This window comes from Callithrix jacchus, chromosome 10 (assembly GCF_049354715.1).
Source record: "Callithrix jacchus isolate 240 chromosome 10, calJac240_pri, whole genome shotgun sequence".
Lineage (NCBI taxonomy): Eukaryota > Metazoa > Chordata > Mammalia > Primates > Cebidae > Callithrix > Callithrix jacchus.
In genome coordinates this window covers 7210807-7232629 of record NC_133511.1, presented here as the reverse complement: position 1 = coordinate 7232629, position 21823 = coordinate 7210807, and the positions used below count along the sequence as shown (strand labels likewise).

Here is a 21823-nt window from a genome sequence, read left to right as displayed (position 1 = left end):
TTTGCTGTGGTGTTCACAAAATAGAGTAATCTTTTCTTCAGTTATTTTGTGCTCAACAGCTTTCCTTTAAATGTCTTTCCTTGATGCCTATTACTGTTACATTGTGTTGAAGTAACTGTTAATGTTGAAATGAGTAGTATGAGATGTTCAGAATTCTTACATATTCTTGTCATTTATCCTCATTACTTTCCATCTACTGGTAAACAATTTAATTCTTGTTAGAAAATACTAAAAAAAAAATTGTGTGGAGCATTCCATTTCATGACAATGGAAATCACCTCTTTTGAAGATCCATCGAGCTTCCAGTTACCTTCTGAAAATGCGTGGGCTTTAGATGGACGTCAGCCTACCTTCATTGCCCTTCCTTCATAGAATCTCTAAGCTTGCATCCTGAGACATGAGGGGAGGAGGAAAGTGAAATGACCCAAAGATGTGCCCTTTGGATGGAAAATAACAAACTTCTTTGGCTACTTAATCTGTTTTTTTTTTTTTTTTTTTTTTTTTTATAAAAGAGGGTGTAGAAGTCAGATTTTAGGAGATTAAATTATTGAGAGTTATGGAATGACAGAGATAGAAAGTGTGTATATACTAGAACATATTTATAATTAATGGGAAAGAGTCAGTTTCCATTTTAGAAGAAGCAAGTCAGGTAGGCAGATGATTGATGGGGCAATTGAGCAAGAGCCCTGAATGTGGGGTCCAGTTTACTTATAAAAGTAGAAGGATTAGCTTTGGGTGGAAATAGTATTTAAAAAGAAACAGAGAGAGAGAGAAGTGTAGCTACAGATTGTGGGTGGCAGGGGAGAAAATTTAGGAATTAGTTCTGAATGACTTATGCCAGTGTTTTCTTGACATACGGTCCCCAGAATATTGGTGATCCTCTTATGTATATATGGAGAGTCAGTTATGATTGGTATCGGCGTTATAAAGAAACTTTTAGTTCTTCAGGAAAAGCTCACATTAGAAACAATTTGATTAGTACCCTGTTTTTAGGTATTTATACTTTTATTTTTGCTCATGTCTATTAGTAGTCATGACTCTATTGCCATATTGACATTTGATGTAGTAGTTTGTGTTAATAACCCTGAAACATTTCTCAGGAGAAGGAGATGGATTGATGGCTGGCTTGGTCTTTAATTCTTCTGATCCTATCAGATTTAAGGTTGCTTGCAACATGGCTCATTTCTGGATATGGAGCTCAATAGGAGATTATGTATGGACTAGTTCTGCCTCTGCATTATATAAGTGTCTATTGGAATAACAGAGAAAGGATTGTGGAAATACTGGGTACATCACCTCCTTATCCTTAAGATCCTTTCTTCAGTTCTTTGGTTTCTTAGTTGGCTGATGTTGAGATGAAAAATGGATGAACTAGACATAACTTTAGTTGGAAAGAAAAACTTGGTCAGGTACAAATGGCAGAAAGAAAATAAGCCGAGCAGTTTCTCACTTAGGAAACAGGAATTTGAAAGACAGACCCTGGAGAAAGCAGCTTCATAGGGGAATAATGGTACTGGTGCTTTTTAGAGAGGGCATGAACTGTGGTGATTTAATTTATTTTGCATTATACATACATGTAAAAATGTGTTATCTATAATTCCACATAATAAACATAAATAAAAGTTTTCAGAGCAGGGAATTTTAGAAAATTAGTTGAAGGGAAAGAATGCAAATTGAGAAAAGTTGTTTTGATTAGTAAGAGAGATAGGATTAGATTGCCAGAAATTAAAATAAATTACATTTGCAATACAATGAAAATGACATGTACCTTAGCATTTAATTTGAAAAAAGTACTAAAAAATATTTTCCACGCAAAAAGTACAACTAATAAAACAAGCAGTAACTCAGCATCTAAAAAGTAATAATGTTTTTCTGCCTGCCTGAAGGCAGTGTCCCTACTGCTCGTTTTAATTGTTTTTTAAAATGTAGGCTGAAAGAATATGAGGGAATGAAAATAATGTCACTTTCTAGTGTTGCTTTACGGCACGTTTTTAGATTTCTTGAACACCAGAGTACTGCCTTTCCTTTCAACAACATGGGAAGAAACGGCTGCTGTAGGTTTTTTGTAGAGATTTTTTTCCAATGCTATCTGTTAAAAGATTTTTACCCACAGAGGAATTTATTATTTAGAAATAATTTCCAAATATTTTTGGTAGGTTATGTTTTGATTTGGAAACCAAATTTATAGGAAATATGATAAATGTTAATTTTCAGAGTATTATAGAATCTGGGAATTCAGGAAAACTAATAATATCAGATATATCCTTTACATTTCAGATTATGACAGCTTAGCTATACTCTGGTTTTAAATTTTGTTACTCCCTTTGAGGGTTAAAAAAAAACTTTGAGATATAATTGACATACAATAAGTTGCAAACATACAAAAGTGTACATTTTGGTATGTTTTGAAATGAATATATTTTCATTAAACCATTGCTCCTGAAGCCCTGGTGCCCTTTCATAGTCTCTCTCTCCTGCTTTCCCACACCCCTGCTCTCCACTTCTAGGCAACCACATCTGTTTTCTTTCATTATAGACTACAGTTGTCCCTTGGAATTCATGGGAGATTGGTTCTAGGACCCCTCAAATATGCCATAATTGCACATACTCAAGTTGGAACCCACATGTATGAAAAGATGTTGCTCTGTATACATAGTTTTTGCCTCATGTGAATGCTGGAATGCTGTATTTTTGATTGATGTTTGGGAGAAAAAATATGTGTATAAGTGGACCTGGGCACTTCAACCCTGCAATGTTCAAGAGTTAACTGCAGTTTGCATTTTCTAGAATTTGATGTAAATGGGATCATACATTATGCAGTCTTTTTTTTTTGGTCTGTCTTCTTTCACTTCAGGGTAATTATTGTGAGCTTCATTTATGTTGTTGCATATGTCAGTAATTCATTCCTTTTTATTGGTGGGTAATATACTCTCGGTGGGTACATCACAATTTGTTTTTTCATTCTCCTGTTGGTGAATATTGAGATTTTTCCAGGTTTTGGCTATTATAATTTATGTGTCTCTGAACATTAATGTACAAGTCTTTGTATTGACATATGCTTTCCTTTCTCTTGGATAAATATACCTAGGAGAGCAGTAGCTAGATCATATGGTAACTGTAGGTTTAAATGGTAAGAAACTGCGAAACTGTTTTTCTAAGCGATTGTACCATTTTACATGATTACCAACAGTGTATAAGACTTGCAGTTTCTCTGCATCCTTGTAAGAACTTGGAATGGTCAGTCTTCTAAATTTTGGCTCTTCTAGTGGATGTGTAGTGGTGTCTCATTGTGGTTTTAATTTGTATTCCCTTAATGGCTAGTGACTGCTGATGCTGACCATCTCTCCATGTGCTTCTTTGCCGTCTGGATATCTTTTTGTAAAGTGCTTACAATGTGTGGTGATGTTACCTCTCTATTAGTAATTTAGATCTCTTTGTTTTTTGGTTGCTATAGGTTTATCGGTTTTATTGCTTTAGATGTCAGCTTTTGGTTTCATTGAATTTATTTTTCTATTTTCTATTTATGTCACTCTGATTTTTTTGTTTTTTGTATTACTTTGTTTTAATTGACTCTTTTTCTGCTTTCTTAAGTTGTAAGCTGAGGTGATTGGTTTGAGATCTTTTCTAATATAAATATTTAGTGCTATAAATTTCCCCCTAAGTAATGCATTAGCAGCATTCCACCAGTTCTGACATGTGTTATATAATTTTCCTTTGGTCTTATTTTTGACCCATGGGTTATTTACAGGTATACTATTTAGTTTCCAAATATTATAGTTGAGGATTTTCCAGAGGCTTTTGTTAATGATTTCTAATTAATTTTATTGAGATCAAAGAACATAGTTTGTACAACTTGAATTCCTTTGAATTTATTGAGACTTTATAGTTTAGAACATGGTGTATCTCAGGAAATACATATATTTTTAATTTATTTAAGTTCTGGGGTACATGTGCAGATCTTGCAGGATTATTACATAGATATATACATGCCATGGTGGTTTGCTGCTTCCATCCCCCCATCACCCACATTAGGTATTTCTCCTAATACTATCTCTCCCCAATCTCCTCGGCCCTCTATCCCTCTCCTAGTCTCCCCCACTCCCCAACAGACCCCAGTGTGTGATACTCCCCTCCCTGTGTCCATGTGTTCTCATTGTTCAACACCCACTTATGAGGGAGAACATGTGGTGTTTGGTTTTCTGTTCCTATGTCAGTTTGCTGAGATTGATGGTTTCCAGATTCATTCATATCCCTGCAAAGGAAATGAACTCATCCTTTTTTAATGGCTGCATTTATTTTTATCCAGTCTATCTTTGATAGACATTTGAGTTGGTTCCAAGTCTTTGCTATTGTAAACAGTGCTGCAATGAAGATGTGTGCATGCGTCTTTATAATAGAGTGATTTGTAATCCTTTGGATATATACCCAGTAATAGGATTGCTGGGTCGAATGGAATTTCTATTTCCAGATCCTTGAGGAATTGCCACACTGTCTCCACAATAGTTGAACTAATTTACACTCCCACCAACAATGTAAAAGTGTTCCTATTTCCCCATGTCCTCTCCAGCGTCTGTTGTCTTCAGATTTTTTAGTGATTGCCATTCTAACTGGTGTGAGATGGTATCTCAGTGTGGTTTGGATGTGCATTTCTCTAATGGCCAGTGATGATGAGCATTTTTTCATATGTTTTTTGGCCACTTAAATACCTTCTTTTGAAAAGTTTCTGTTCATATCTTTCACCCACTTTTTGATGGGTTTGTTGGCTTTTTTCTTTTTATTTGTTTTAGTTCTTTATAGATTCTGGATATTAGCCCTTTGTCAGATGGGTAGCTTGCAAACATTTTTTCCCATTCTGTTGGTTGTGGGTTCACTCTAATCACTGTTTCTTTTGCTGTGCAGAAGCTTTTAAGTTTAATTAGTTCCCATTTGTCTGTTTTGGCTTTTGTTGCCAATGCTTTTGGTATTTTAGTCATGAAGTCCTTGCCTATGCCTATGTCCTGAAAGGTATTGCCTAGGTTTTCTTCTAGGGTTTTTATGGTGCTAGGTCTTATATTTAAGTCTTTAATCCATCTGGAGTTAATTTTTGTATAAGCTGTAAGGAAGCGGTCCAGTTTCTGCTTTCTGCATATGGCTAGCCAGTTTCCCCAACACCATTTATTAAACAGGGAATCCTTTCCCCATTGCTTGTTTTTGTCAGGTTTGTCAAAGATCAGGTTGTTATAGATGTGTGGCATTACTTCTGAGGCCTCTGTTCTGTGTCATTGGTCTAAATCTCTGTTTTGATACCAGTACCATGCTGTTTTGATTACTGTAGCCTTGTAGTATAGTTTGAAGTCCGGTAGCATGATGCATCCAGCTTTGTTCTTTTTGGTTTGGATTGTTTTGGCTATGCATTCTCTCTTTTGGTTTCATATGAAGTTTAAGGTGTTTTTTTTCAGTTCTGTGAAAAAGGTCACTGGTAGTTTGATGGGGATAGCATTGAATCTCTAAATTACTTTGGGCAGTATGGCCATTTTCACGATATTGATTCTTCCTAATGTTTGTGTCCTCTCTGATTTCCTTGAGCAGTGGGTTGTAGTTCTCCTTGAAGAGGTCCTTTACGTTCCTTGTTAGCTATATTCCTAGGTATTTTGTTCTCTTTGCAGCAATTGTGAATGGGAGTTCACTCATGATTTGGCTCTGTTAGTCTGTTACTGGTATATAGGAATGCTTGTGATTTCTGCACATTGAATTTGTATCCTGAGACTTTGCTGAAGTTGCTTAGCAGCTTAAGGAGATGTTGGGCTGAGACGATGGGGTCTTCTAGATATACAATCATGTCATCTGCAAATAGAGACAGTTTGACTTCCTCTTTTCCTAACTGAATACGCCATATTTCTTTTTCTTATCAGGAAATACTTTGTATGCACTGGGAAAGAATATGTTTTCTATTTTGTTGGGTGGCGTGTTCTATGAATGTCCATTTGGGCATGTTAGTTGATGGCAATATTCAAGACTTCCATATGCTGATTCCGTTTACAGTAGTCCCCATTTATCCATAGTTTGGTGTCTGAGGTTTCAGTTACCCATGGTCAACCATGCTCTGAAAATATTATAGTATTTTGCAAGAGACACCACCTTCGTAAAGCTTTTATTACAGTAGATTGTTTCAATTGTACTATTTTGTTATTAGTTGTTGTTAGTGTCTTACTGTGCCTAATTTATAAGTCTGACAGCATAGGGATGTATATGTAGGAAAAATACTATAGATAGGGTTTGGTACTATCCAAGATTTCAGGCTTCCACTGGGGGTCTTGGAACATGACTCTTGCAGATAAGGGGGAACTATTGTATTTATCCTATCAAGTATTGATAGAGAGGCATTGAAACTTACAGCTATAATTGTGGATTTGTTTATCGCCCTTCTGTCAGTTTTTGGTCGTGTATAATTGTGGATCTGTTTATCTCCCCTCTGTCAGTTTTTGCTCGTGTATAATTGTGGATCTGTTTATCTCCCTTCTGTCAGATTTTGCTCATGTATTCATACAGTCTTGCTGGATCGACTCGTTTTCACATGAAATGAACTTGTCTGTTCCTGGCAGTATTTTCTGCTCCATAATCTTACTATTTGATATTAATGTAGCCACTTCAACTTTCTTTGGATTAGCATTAACTTGGTATATCTTTTTCAGTCCTTTTATGTTTAACATACTTATGTCTGTATCTATAAAGCATTGTTTGTAGTTGAGTTTTGCTTTTTTATCCATCTGATAATTTCTGCCTTTTAATTTAGGTATTTGGACCATTTATATATAACGTTATTGATATAATTTGGTTCAAATATGTAATTTTGCTGTTTGTTTCCTATTTTTCCCATCTATTCTTTTTTTAACCTCTTCCTCTTTTTCTCATTTGTTTTGATTATTGTTATGATTCCATTCCATTTCATTTCCTTGGTTGCTGTAATTAAAAAAAATAGTAGTTGCTTTGTCTTTGATAATTACTATACCTTTAACTTATCATAGTCTGTCTTCAAGTGATATGCTGCTCCTGTACGGTATAAGAACTTTATCTTGTTTATTTTCATTTCTCCCTTTTCTTCCTCTCTGTAGCATTGTCATACATTTGGCTTATACTTGTTATAAACCTCAAATATATTATTTTTAAAAATAGTTATCTTCATTTACATGTATGGTGGGATACTTAAGGTTGTCCCACACCCCTCTGATGCTCTTTTCTTTTTCACAGATTCTTTCCTCTGTTTCAAATTTATATAGAAAATTGCTTCACATTCACCAAACTCTACTTCTACAGTTTAATCTTTAATCTTATCCAGCCTTTTTTTTTTATCTTACATATTGTAGTTTTCATCTGTAGAAGTTTATTTTGGATCTTTTTTATATCTTTGTTGTGTCTGACTTTTTGAGCATGTGAAGCACTGTTACAATAATCACTTTTAATACCCTCGTCTGCTGTTTTTTACATCTGTGTCTGTTCTGGGTTGATTTTGACTGACAGCATTTTGTTCTAATTATGGGTTGTGTTTTTCTACTTATTTGCCTGATTTGCCTGTCTGATCATCATTGATTAGATACTAAGTTTTACAGACTACCTTGTTGAGTGCTAGACATTTTTGAATTTCTCTAAATATTCTTGAGCTTTGTTCTGGAATACGGTTAATTGGAAACCATTTGATCCTTTTAACTTTTACGTTTTTTAGGTGGGCCTAGAGCAGTATTTAGTCTAGGGCATGTTATTTCCCACTAATGAAGCAAGACTCTTAATACTGTGTCTAGTGTTTTTTGAATTATGTGATTTCCTAGTCTGGCTAGTGGGACTGGACACGCAGTTCCCAGGAATGCCAAATATTCTACCTCTGATCCTTTGGGTTAGTTCTTTTCCTGACTGCAGGTAGTTCCTTGCTGAGTACTCAAGGGGAAGCCTCTGCCATTCTCTGGGATTTTCTTCCGGTTCAGCTTTCTCTTCTTTGGTACTCTGTTCTGTGAACTCTAGCTGCCTTGGAATTCCTGGACTCCAGGCTATGTCTCTTTTGCTCAGAACTCCTTCAGGCTGTGCCTGAGGTCACTGTCCTATACTCTAGCCTTGACTTATTTCTTAAGGTAGTAAGCTAGGGAAATCTGACCTTGGCTGGAGGTTTATTTTTTGTGTGAGGCTTCTATAGTATAGGTTTGGCACGTGATATCAATTTTAAACTAGTTTATATTATATGACTATGTGTTATGGACTGACTTTACAAAAAAGCACATGCTTATTGCTTTTATTCTTTGAATGAAGTTAAATATATCATTTTATAGTTTCTTAGATTATTAACAACTTATGTCAAATGAGAAGAGTTTCCAAAGATGTATAGAATTGTGGCCTGGTTCTAGTTTTTTGTTTTTTTCCTTTTTAAAATTACGAGTATGGGGATATTAAATAAGAAGAGCTGATAAACACTATTTATCTCATTGGGATTTTTGATCAGTTACTAAAATTGCCATAGGCAGTTGCGGCAGTGTAACAGAGAACTTTAAACTATCAAGTATGGTAGAACGTTGAATTTCATTTTCAGGTATTACAATCACGATCTCCTATTGGAGCTGAATGCTTTGTTGAGGTCAGTTAAAATAATGTTTGACTCTTGATGTTATTGCTTGCATTGCACCTATAATTCATATGCTGTTGATCTGTCCTGTTCCAACAGCAGTGCGGAGCATGAGTCCATTCACATCCTGAGTGTCGATGAGAAGAACAAGCTGGGAGCCAAGATTATCAAAGCAGAGATGATGGGGAATATGGTAGGACTCTGAGATGTTGTTTTGGAGAATGGCGATTAAATATTTAACTTCTTGTGAGTAATTTTAGAAGTTCTTTAGCAGTGTGGATATAGCACACTGTGAAAATACCTGTTGGTTATCGATTCCTTAAAGAAATTCTCAGCCTGGCTTGGTGCCCACACCTGTAATCCCAGCACTTAGGGAGGCCAACAAGGGTGGATCACTTGAGGTCAGGTGTTCGAGACCAGCCTGGCCAAAATGGTGAAACCCTGTCTCTACTAAAAATACAAACATTAGCCAGGTATGGTGATGCATGACTGTCATTCCACCTACTGGGAAGGCTGAGACGGGTGAATTGCTTGAATCTGGGAGGCAGAGATTGCAGTGAGCCAAGATCATGCCATTGCACTCCAGCCTGGATGACAAAGCAAGACTGTGTCTCAAAAAAGAAAGAAAGAAAAATTTTTGAACCTTTCTGTGAACAGTACTATCTGCCTACTTCCAAGTAAATGATCTCCCTTCTCTGTCAGATCTCTGAAATTTAAAATCCTAAGGAACTGCGTGCTTTTACATGTCTTTTTACTTGGATGTTTGCTGTATTCCAGCATTTCTAACTCACTGAGCATATTTAAGGGAAATAAAGATAGCACTTTTTCTCCCTCATTTTTGTCATGTATTGTTAAGACCGTTTATTACTTCTCCAAATTACTTAGGAACCTAAAAAAGGAGGATTAAGTCATTTATTCAAGTTTTAAGTCAGTGTGCTGTGCCTGATACTGTGTTAGATGCTTTGTGTAGGCTAACTCATTTAATTCCTTTAGCAAAGTCTGATTTCAGACTGACCTCAGAATTGTAAGAAGTAGGAGTGATTTGGTAGGAGCTGCATTTATCCATTCATCCATTCATTTCTTATATGGCACATGCATGTGAGAATAATATACAGTGAGATGTATGTGTTAAAGTGCTCACGGCAGAACGGCACAGCCAGATACTGCACGTCTTGGTAGAATAGATTCAGTCATGGTCATATGTATGCAGTCATCTCAAACCCAAGTTCAGTGGGTCTTTTAGTAATCTTATGTTTTGGTAAACTATTAGTACAAGACTGTGGTAGAACGAGTGGTAACCAAACAAGATATTTCTGTTGTTATTGGTTAGTTACGTCTAATAAAGAGCATATCTTACCCATGCTGCTCTGTCGTTTTGAATCTGTTCCCTGGAAACACTGAGCTTCTACTCGTCCTAGAAATTGGTAAGGGAAATAAACCAAAAACAGTAATAACGGTAGCAAGAAAGGACACTTTGAGCCTTGAAAGTACAGAGCAATTAAAGAAGTGAAAGAGGTCACTGAGGTGAGAGGGTAAAATGTGTGTTCTCGTGTTCAGGAAGAACACTGGTGGAGCTTCTTTGCATGTCACATAAATCTCCTTATTTGATTTATTCATGCTTCATTGCTTTACATGGCAGTTGTTTTATATAAATTTATATAGCTTTCCTCCAGTAAAAATGAAATATATTCAGAATGTGTCGTCTAAATTATAAACAAGAAGGTAATATTTTCAATCTCATGATAGCTTTTTCATTACCAATAACTGAAGTTGAAAGTATTGAACTTTTATCATATTTAGGAATTATTAAAAATGTCATTAAGGTTATGTATTTCCTTCATCTGTTTCCTCCAAAATATGTGTTCTTGTAATTATTTATCTTTGAAGCATAAACACATGTCACAGGTATTCAAGAAGTTTGTAACTGAGATAAGTTCATTAGAAAGTAATATACTAGGCCGTGAGTTGGTAATTGAAATTAGGTGATGGCTACATGAGTGTTTTGTTATGCTATTTTTTCTTCTCTTGTGTAAATTTGAATATTTTGTCATAAAGAATTAAACTACATGTCACACATTTTACTTGTTTTTCTTTTTGAAGGAATTAGCCGAACAACTTAAAGCTCAACTTGAAAAGGCAAATAAATTCAAAGAAACTGTAACGCAGTTACCAAAAAACTCTGGGGTAGAGGTAAGTAATAAAAGTTTGTTTGGAGAATGTAATTACCTTGTTTGACCTTATTACTGGGCAGTGGTAACATTTTAATTCAATTTTTATTTTATTTTATTTTGAGACAGTGTCTTGCTCAGTTGCATAGGCTGGAGTGCAGTAGTGTGATCTCGGCTCACTGCAACCTCTGTCTCCCAGGTTCAACAAATTCTCATGCCTCAGCCTTCTGAGTAGCTGGGACTACAGGTGTGGGCCACCACACCTGGCTAGTTTTGTATTTTTAGTAGAGATGGGTTTCACCATGTTGGCCATGCTGGTCTTGAACTGCTGACTTCAAGTGATCCACCTGCCTTGGCCTCCCAAAGTGCTGGCATTGCAGATGTTAGCCACAGTGTCCAGGGGGCAGTGTGAGATTTTAATCTGAGATGTGTCTCTGTATGTATCTGTGTGTTTATCTGTATGTATGTTTGTTTTTAAAAAATTACTTTTCTATGTATTCTCTTACATCCTATCAGTGTGCCCTGGTGGAAAAAAGCCTCAGGCTGAGACCAAGGGGACCTACTTTTATTCTGGACTGTGCTGCTTACTTATTGCTTCTGTATGAGTCAAACTGTTCCTTAATTTGCCTCCTTCAGAATGAGAGACTTGAATTAGATATTCATTTTATATAAAACAAATTACTTTGGTCTATGATTGGTTCATGTATCTGTTAGTGAACAACACAAATAAAAACACCTACCTGCATGGAACTTTCATTTGGGTAGGGATGGAAACAATAAATTATAAAAATGATAAACAAATTGAAAAATAATACAGTATATCAGAAAATTATCCTATGGCAGGGAAGTGGCAGTTTTGAGTGACAGGTGGGTTGGTCGCTTGGCCAATTCTCATTGAAAAGTATAAGGCCTTTTATGTAAGGACCTGTAGTTTGTGAAAGAGTGAATTTCTGTGTATATTGAGAGAAGAGCGTTGCAGTCAAAGGGAACAGAGATTTAAAGGCCCAAAGATGGAAATATATCTGTTGTACAGGAAGAATGGCAAGGAGACCAGTGTTGCTGGAGTGGAATGAATGACAGAGGGAAGTAGGAGATACAGGTTAGAGAGACTGTAGGCAGCCAGATCATGTTAAGCTTTGAAGTCTTAGTAAGGAGCTGGGCTTTTTTTTCTGACTGAGATGGTGAGAAACTATTAAATGGTTTTGAGCAGAAAACATATTTTGACTGGACCGTTCTTGATTCTTTATTAAGAATGGTTTGTAGAAGCTGAAGTAGAGGTGAGCTTTTGTAATAATGCATGTAAGAAATGATAGTGGCTTTGACCAAGATAGATGGTAGCTATGGAGGTGGTTAGAAGTGATTGCATTTTGTATATGTATAAATACTTTCTGTATGTGTTTTGAAAGAAAAGCTGACAGAATTTTTATTATCGTTTAGGTAGGGGGTGGGTAATAGAATAAAGAGAGTAGGCAAAGAGGACTCCAAGGCTTTTAGCTGGAGCAGCTGAAAGAATAGCCATTATTTGATGAGTAACTTGTTCAGGTGTACAACTAGTAAGTGTAGGGCAAGGATTTCAACCCATGAAAGTACTTGTATGAACGTGATACCTCTTTTTCATGCCAAAGGACAAGGTCAGCAGCTCTTTTGGAGGATCAGGTTTGGGATATAATGAAGTTGAAAACTGATTTTAAAGGGCTGTTCCTAAAGATTAATTTGCATAATTTACTGTCAGTGTGGAAGGAGATGAGAATGTATAAAGTCAACTTCCCTAGAAGTTTCTTCAGGCTAACATCATTCATGACTTAAATAATACTATAGAGAATATGTTTATGACTTAGATAATACTATGGAGAATATGTTTGTGAAAATATATTCTATAGAGTATATGTTTATGGAAATGGCTATTTACCCTAAGTTGTGGTACCTCATATTTTTTAAGTTTCTCACATAGACTGAAGAATTGAAAGTGAGAAATTACTAGTAGGATTCAAAAGTAGGGACTGGGAGGATAGCTAGAACTAGGTGTACTGTGAAATCCATCTTACACAATTTTTTCAGGTGTCCTTGTGGTTAACTGATTTTGTACTCTGAAACTTTACGTGGTTTCTTCGTGCTAACTGTAAGTACCAGATCTTCCTGCAGCAGCGCCTTCCACAGTACGGCCCCGTTTTCCAGGCCTGCCTCCAAGACTGTCTTACACGTAACAAATGTTCTTTCACATTTACCTATGCTGTTTAGTACTGTGCCAGGCCTCACCTTTCTTCATTATGGCTTTTTTCTAGTCCTCTTGGACAGTGGCAACATTTTCCATTTTTGAAACCTCAGAGACTTTTTTTCTTTTTAAGATTTTATGTTTAGAGCAGTGGTAGGTTCACAGCAGAATTGAGAGGAAGGTACACAGATTTCCCATATACTTCCTGCCCCTACCTGAGCATAGCCTCCCCCATCATCAGTAGTCCCTACCAGAGTAGTTCATTTGTTATAGTTGATGAACTTGCATTGACATATTATAACACCCAAAGTCCGTAGTTTACATTAAGGTCCTCTCTTGGTTTTGTACATTCTGTTGGTTTGAAAAAAATGTGTGATGACATGTATCTACCATTATAGTATCATACAGAGTATTTTCACTGCGCTGAATCCTCTGTGCTCCAGCTGTTCATCCCTTCCTACCCCTTAACCCCTGGCAACCTCTGATCTTTTCAGTCTCCATAGTTTTGGCATTTCCAGAATGTTACATAATTGAAATCATACAGTATATAGCATTTTCAGATTGGCTTCTTTTACTTAGTAATATGTATTTAAGATTCCTCTCTGTCTTTCTGTGGTTTGATAGCTCATTTCTTTTTAGTGCTGAATAATATTCTATGGTGTGTAGGTGCCACATTTTACTTATTCATTCACAAGCTTCCTGGGAGCAGTGCTGAGGCTTCTAGAGTGACTTCCAGTCAATGGGACAAAGAAACCACTGTGCCATTTTGATCTTTTGACAATCCATCTCTGCCTTTGTCCCTCTCTTTAAATATTAGTCCTTTTAAAGAAAATACAATATGAATCATAAGTACTCTTTCATTTTACTTAAGTTGTCATATATTCTAGAATAGAAAAACCAGTGTTTCTGATAATCAGGTTTTAGAATGTCTGAAGGGCATTAAATATTTGTGAGTATAGCAAGGAATACTTAGTTTTATTTTAATTAGTATATTTATTAAATTTATTAGCTTAAATAACCTACCCTTAAGGGTTAAATAATCTTGGTAAATTTAGCAAAATCACTCAATTATTTTAAGAAATACATCAGACTAAAATTCTTTAATGCCATTTTTATGGTTAGCTTATGTAAGGGTTATTGTCTTGTAAGGTTTATTGCCGAGTTTAAAATGAGGAAACTGAGGCCAGCACAAAAAGATTAAATGCCAATTTATTTGGCTCCCGGGCAAGGTTCTATGGCCCTGGGGAAAGAGGCCAGAGAAGTCACACCTGACTCCTCTGGGCGTGGGGTTTTATAGGGAGTGAAGGCATTTGATTGGCTGTGGAGAAACAGGATGTGGACGTGGCAAGCTTCTATAGGTAGGTAGGCGGGATTTCCGGACGGGGCAATGTGCTATTGGGCAGGTTTTGGCAGGGCTTTCCAAGGGCGGGCTAGGTGCCGAGTGCAGAGGGGATTTCCAAGGGTGGGGTTGAGTGCTGAGTGCAGAGGGGATTTCCAAGGCGGAGCTAGATGATGGGCATATTCTGGTGGTGTAATTTTCAGGCGGGGAGAGGGATGGGCATGTCCAAGCTCCCGAGGCAACCAGCCTTACAGCTTAATTAAATTATAAAATTTTAAGCTGTTACTAGTTTTATATAGCTTATTCACTTAAGTGTTTCAAATACCTTCTAAAAACAGACACACAAATTTTAAAAAGTTATTTATAAATGAATGCAACTGCCATTAAGAATGTTTTATACCAAAAAAGGTTGTAGAGCTATTACTATACTTTTACCTAAACGCCATATAAAAGATTGTTTGATTTATTTCTTAATCTCAGAGTTGCGAAGTTACTTAACCATCTAAGGGAAATGCTGTTTTTTGCAGGTTAATGTCACTCCATAGGAGGGATCTTTGTACAATTAACAGATTTGGAATAATGGATCAGAAATTTGATATTACTGTATGAGACCCTAACTATTAAGAATAGACCTTGCTGTTTTATGCTAGCATATGGACGCACGTGTGCGCGCGCATACACATACACAAACTCTCTCTCCCCGTCCTCTCTCACAGAAGAATAGACCGGAGCCTGAGATTTTTGTGTTATTTCTTGTAGTGAAGCTTTGCTGACCCTGTCAAATGAATTGACCATTTTCTTCTCATCTTTTGACTAAGGTTTGCCATGTCCCGTTAGCTTTCATTTCATACGCCTCTTAAAGTGAAGTTTTTTTTTTCCAGTACCCTGTGCAGTTGTTTAATGTAAAATCAGTTTTCAAAGTATCTTAGGCAAGCAAAAGGAGCCACTTTGCTTGAAATGGTTGAGGTGGTTTGTGGCTTGAAACAGAAGGAAGATTTGAAGCAGAAATTCTGTTAAATAACATTTTTTCTATTGTTTTGAGGGTATGATAGAATAATTGACAGGCTATGTCTCATCCCTTGTGCACATGACTCTGATATTACTCATGTACTTTAAATTTCTAACCCCTTGTAGCTTTGAGCAGTGGACTTTAGTACTCAGTAGATTAGTATTCAAAGTATCATACCAAGTAGAATTTCTGTTTGTTAGTCTCTTTTGGGAACAGTATAGCCCTTTGAAGCTTCAAACAGAAAGTTTTTTTTTTTTTCCTAAGGATTCTTTGATCAGAATGGCATATTTTTATCTTCTCTTCAGAGAAGGTTCAAGTACACTTGCACATCTGGTTCAAGCTTTACTAAGTATATATATAAAACAAATCTCTGCCAACCATTCTGAAAGGATTCTCTACTGCCACTAAAGTAATTTATGCCATCAGATCCAGGGCCTTGATTACCTTTCAAAGTGGTTTTGTTAGAAATTAGAGTAGAATACAGAGTTGTTTACTGCTATACGGAAATTTGATGACGTTACAGAGGAAAATCTTGTAATACTTCTGCAGGGAATTTTGCCCTTTGAGAGGAAAGAAAACCCTATACATAGAATGCCTGAACAGGGAAGAATTCTTTCATTGCTTAGCTCGTTTGTTGGAAGTATTAAGTTATAGGAATAAGGTAAATATCTTCATTCAAATATATTCAAATACATTCAAATATCATTTTGGCTTTAGTGGAAAACCATCAGCACTTTAATTTGCTTATTCCTCTTCTCCTTTAGAGGGTGAACTATTTCATATTCAGGACAAGGATTATTCTTTCAGTTCATATCCAGTACCTAGAGTAATACTTGACAGCTTGTAGACAACCAAGACATGCTGAAATACTTGTTTTATGAATGTCTTTAATTTATTTTGTTCTCTGTAGTATTTTACTGTAAATTTAAAAAATGATACATGATCTTTGATTTAATCTAGTCTGGCCATCACACAAGTGAAGCTTCTTTATTTTAACATTAAGCCAACTACATAGCTTCTTTTTTTTTTTGAGACGGAGTTTCACTCTTGTTACCCAGGCTGGAGTGCAATGGCGCGATCTCGGCTCATGGCAACCTCCGCCTCCTGGGTTCAGGCAATTCTCCTGCCTCAGCCTCCCGAGTAGCTGGGATTACAGGCAGGTGCCACCAAGCCCAGCTAATTTTTTTTGTATTTTTAGTAGAGACGGGGTTTCACCATGTTGACCAGGATGGTCTCGATCTCCTGACCTCGTGATCCACCCGCCTCGGCCTCCCAAAGTGCTGGGATTACAGGAGTGAGCCACCGCGCCCGGCCCTACATAGCTTCTTTATCTAACTCGTGCTTGGCACTGAGTGATGAGGTCTCACCAAGTTTTGCAGATTGCTAGTTTTATATCAGGAAAAATCTAATATGAATTCTTAAATATGTTAGTCCTAATCTGCCCTTCTATAATTTGTGCCTGTTAATGGAATCACATTATATATACATTTAATCTAAAGGAATTCAGCTCTGTACTTTATAAGAAAAGATAATGCGGGAAATTAAGCTCAACATTTGTAACAAAGAATGAAATAATCTTTGCATAATGTGTAGTGGCTTTAAAGTTTTGTCTATACTGCTGATGAAGAAGAGAAATGTATTTTGGTCCCTGGGCATGTACGTAGAGAGGGTTTATGGACATTCTCTTTAAAGAAATTGAGGAATTAACTAAGGGCCATAGAGAAACATTAATAAATAAATAGATAAATTCATCATTTTGTATATAAAGCCAGGTGCTTGCCTGGTGATTTGAAGTATTTCCAGTAACAGTTTGACCATATTCAGTTACTGCTTTTACACTGTCTTTTGGATCTGATTCTTGGATACGTCGTTCACTGTGTTCCCACATTGACTTGTCGTAGCTGTGATTCTCAGAATATGTGAACTCCTAGGCTGTCTTTTTTTTTGATTTTTAGTGTGTTAGCATCCCAATCTCTGGAGTCGATCCCTATAAGCATAGTACAACAGAAAAAAAGTTACAAGACTAAAAAACTTGCTTCTGGTTTCCTTTTAATATTGAAGCAGTGAGGTTTGACCTTTACTCAGTGAATACTTTGCAGTTCCTTCTTCGTAGATGGCCTTTGCACTCTCAATTTTCTAAGTCAAATATTTTAAATCTAGAGTAAACATTATTGTAGCTTTGCATTTATTCTACTCTTTACCTTGCCATGTTACTGTAGGCACTCTTTACTTGAGATACAGTCTTGCTTGACACAGAGTAGGTGTGCATAAATATATTTTTTTAGTCATTTAGCTAGTTTTTTTCCCCTAGCCAAGCAAAATAGGTCAATAGATGTACCTATTTTCTATACAGTTCAGCTTGTTTTTTTAACTCTCTTAAAGTATCCCTCATTTCTGTGCTGTGCAGTTAGAAATATCATCTTAGGCATTACTAGAGGGCTTGTTTCTTTAAATAGAGTATTACTATAGGAGAAAATAAAAAATAATGAAGCAAATGATATATAAATACCAATTTGTATTAGCATACAGAATCTGTCTGTTCTCTAGTCTCATACCTCATGAAAATTCATTTTGAAATAGTGTCAGTTTTACCTGCTAAATATTTCTTTAAGTCTGCTCTTTGTTTTTTATATCTACCACACTAAGATGACCATCGTTTTGTCTATGCTTCCTAAGTAGCTGTTTTCCCTCCTGCCTCAGTGCCCTTTACACAGTCTTTCTTTCCCTAGAATACTTTTCTTCATGTAGTTAGCTTCTGTATATCCTTGAGCTCTTAATTCAGACATCATATACTCCTTTTAAAAGCTTTCAGGAAAGAGAACATACAAATAAGGTTAATTATACAAATGTATAAGTACAGTTCTTTGGTGATCCTTCAAAGGAAAAGTATAGAAATATGGAGGTATTGAATAGGGCCTAGTACAATCTGGGCATCCGGAGAATGTTCTGAGGCTGTAGCCATTTTTTTGGATCCTGTTACCATTTTGTAAGTTTGCCAAAGGAAAAGCTATTCTCGTTGTGACTACTATCTGTGAGCTTTATTTATTTACCACAAAAATTGTCTTTAGCATGGTATTGTCCTATTATCCTAGCTGGGAGTGTTGACCTGTAGGCTTCAGTCATGGAACAGGAAACACCCACTCATGACTAGGATGTGGTTAATTCTTAGTGCTTTCTGGGGTAAATTTTTTTTTATTGTTTGTGAATCATATTTTCTCAATAATTTAGAGAAACTTGTAGAGTAGTTGTTTTGGATCGTTTTCATTGTATATTTATTAATGATCTAATTTTGGGATGAAGAATTATGTCTTAGAGTATCTCAAACTTTGCACAGGGCTCTGTAACAGATACTGAAGCCATAACTAATTGGTTTCCTTAGAGAAGGAAGAATGACCCAGCAGCAGCCTCTCTCCTTCACCAGTTTGCTTCTATTCCCTCAATTGCTCATTATTTTTTTTCTCACTAACGATACTATTAGCATTTAATTCCCTTTTCTCTTGTTAAATTTAAGGGAAAAATGAAATGTTACTGCATATGAAAAATATTGAGTCTTTATACTGTTCAGTAGCATTTGAGACTTAGATGTTCTTTTGAAGGGATGGATTTGTACATGTTCTGTTCCAGATTTTTGTGTGTGTGGAGGGGTTAGGTGGAGGGATAATGTTGCATAGTTATATATTTGCAGTTTAAAGGGAAAACATTTTAAGTGAACAAAAAATCAAACCCAAAGTCAGTTTTATCCGTGTACATATTTTTAAATCAACCATATTGTTGAATGCATAACCGATTGTTGAAGATAGAAATGAAATTTAATGTGCTGTTTTCAATTACACGGTGCATATAAGTATGCAGGTACCGAAGAGGTTCTGACTGGGATAGTTCTAGCAGGCAGCTGTTAATGAGGATTCATGAGGAGGGAAATAAAATTAGACAATACTGAAAAAAAGGAAAGAAAAGAAAAGCACTCGATACAGCACAGTGAATCATCTTATAGTGTTTATTATGTTCCTTTGTACTCAAGGATAGTGAATAATCTGTGTGTCATTGTTTGATTTAACAGAAAATTAAGTTATAATTAATGTAGCTATTATTTATTAATAATTAGTAGTAGTGTCTGTGGCATCAGCCAGTAGTAACAAAAAGAGATAAGAGAACATAATGAAGAGTAGATACAACATACAAAGGATAGATTTAAAACCGAAAGTAGTAAAATAGAAAACCAAAAATAAATATAAATACTTTAAAAGAACCCTAGAGGCCGGGCGCGGTGGCTCACGCCTATAATCCCAGCACTTTAGGAGGCCAACCGAGGCGGGTGGATCTCGAGGTCAAGAGATTGAGACCATCCTGGTTAACAAGGTGAAACCCCGTCCCTACTAAAAATACAAAAATTAGCTGGGCATGGTGGTACACGCCTTTAGTCCCAGCTACTGGGGAGGCTGAGGCAGGAGAATTGCTTGAACCCAGGAGGCGGAGGTTGCGGTGAGCCGAGATCGCGCCATTGCACTCCAGCCTGGGTAACAACAGCGAAACTCCATCTCAAAAAAAAAACCCTAGAATTTATTCTTTGAACAAAGTTAATAGGTAGCCTCTAAGAAGGCCAGTCTAAAAAAAAAGGAAAACACAGCAGTATATTAAGAATTTTAAAACGGGGACACTATGGACAGAATTGAGAATTTAAAAGATTTTTTTTTTCTTTTCTTTCGAGCAGAGTCTTGCTCTGTTGCCCATGCTGGAGTGCAGTGGTGCAATCTGGGCTCACTGCAACCTCTGCCTCTTGGGTTTGAGTGATTCTCCTGCCTCAGTCTCCTGAGTATCTGGGATCACAGGCGCATGCAAAAGCATTTTTAAAAGGGCTGCATTGAGCCTGTGTTATGCCTTCATGGAGTTAGAAAAAGATACCTTCTTTGGGCAGATGCAGTCCTGTGAATGCTTTTGTGCAAATTAAAAAGTAACCTTAAGCTAGGACATACATCTCACTTATCAGAATGCAGCTTGGTGTTCAGTCCACCCACTGCCTTGGCCAGGTACTTGTGTGTAGTGAGCAATTTGTGGACATAATTAGAGATAAAGTAAAAATTATTCAGAAGTCATGAAAATACTGAGGATAGTAATAATTGATTATTATGGAAATTTTAAAAGATAAAAGTTGAAACACGCTATATGGCATTCATTGATAACAAACTTGCAGACTACCGTCATAAACTCTGGAAGTTTGTGGACTGCTGATAGAAAAATCTGAGTTAGTGGAAGGATTTTACTTTATTTTCCAATGCTCGAAATGCTTTCAAACCTTTGAACTTTTTAATACCAGCTTTGAATCAAAGCAGCGTATGCTCTTTTCTTTTCTTTTTAATCAATGTATTACATACAAGCAGTGCTAAAAGGGCTATGCCAAATAATAACAATGTGAGCCCTTTCCAGACCTTGTTCCAATCCTGCTGGAAGCCGCTATGGTTCTTAGTTGTTTCTTTTGCTTTACTTCTATATTTTAAAATTATCTCTTGACCCTGCAAATAGATACTGTTAGGCCAAATAGTATTTTATAGTTGCCTTTCTTTTATGTAAATAAATAAAATTTGTTCTTAATTCGCATTTTTTTTCTTTCTTTTTGTTTTTCTGTTGGTTTGCTTGATATTCTTGGTTAGGTTTTCTCTTCTAACACCTTGTTAAAAAATACATCCCATTTCAGTCAGCCAGGAAGCTGAGGTCTGATTGGATTCCTTTTCCTGCACTGTAGTCTATAAACTGCCTCTTGGTAGAAAGCTGTGGCCATTGTAGGACTTATCTCATTCGTTTCCCTTCTTTCAGGGATCACACTCCTCTAGAAGTCATTGTCTAAAAATGGCTGTTTCATGTATTTGTCCTGTTGTCTGGTTTTTTTAAACAGCACCTGGTAGTACTGTTTTTTTGTTACGCCATCATGGCATGGAATGGAAGTCAAGCATAGATATTTTAACAGAATAAGAGTACCAGGTCTTATTCTCTTACCCTTGTTACGAACATGGATCTTGTGTATTATTATTAAGCAAGTGCAAGTTTTAATCTTGCTTGTTATTATGTAGTAAAAAAAAAAATCTACAAAATGATTTTGAATTAGTTTTATCAGCTAAATAGTAATATAGAACCAAGATTGGCAGACTTTTCTTAGAGATCACATAGTAAATATTTTAGATTTTGTGTGCTGTCCTATCTGTGCTACAGCTATTCAACTGTTGTTGTATCATGAAGGCAGCCATAGATAATAAATAAATGAATGAGCCTGTTGGGTTCCAATAAAACCTTAATTATGGATGCTAAAATTAGAATTGTATAGAATTTTAATTCGTCATGAAATACTATTGTTTTGATTCCCCCCAATCATTTAATAATGTAAAGACCATCCATAGCTTGTGGGCTGACTAAAAACAAGCACAAGAATGGAGTTGGCCTGTGGGCCATAGATTGTTGACTCTGATGCAGATTTTTTTTTCTTTCCTTTTGAGAAGGTGTCTTGCTCTGTTGCCAGGCT

At 36.3% G+C, this 21823-nt stretch overlaps 1 protein-coding gene across 7 annotated transcripts in view; it reads left to right on the top strand.

Annotated features, from left to right (window-relative positions):
• CWF19L2 (CWF19 like cell cycle control factor 2) overlaps window positions 1-21823 on the top strand; it is a 172181-nt gene that overhangs the window by 34540 nt on the left and 115818 nt on the right. For 5 of the 7 annotated variants that reach the window (XM_078339371.1, XM_035264425.3, XM_035264424.3 and 2 more), the window contains 2 exons: window positions 8684-8777; window positions 10685-10774. In XM_078339371.1, coding sequence (XP_078195497.1) covers window positions 8684-8777; window positions 10685-10774 — 184 coding nt within the window. The remainder of the gene's footprint in view (window positions 1-8683; window positions 8778-10684; window positions 10775-21823) is intronic. The other 2 variants (XM_035264427.3, XM_035264426.3) reach the window with 1 other exon arrangement.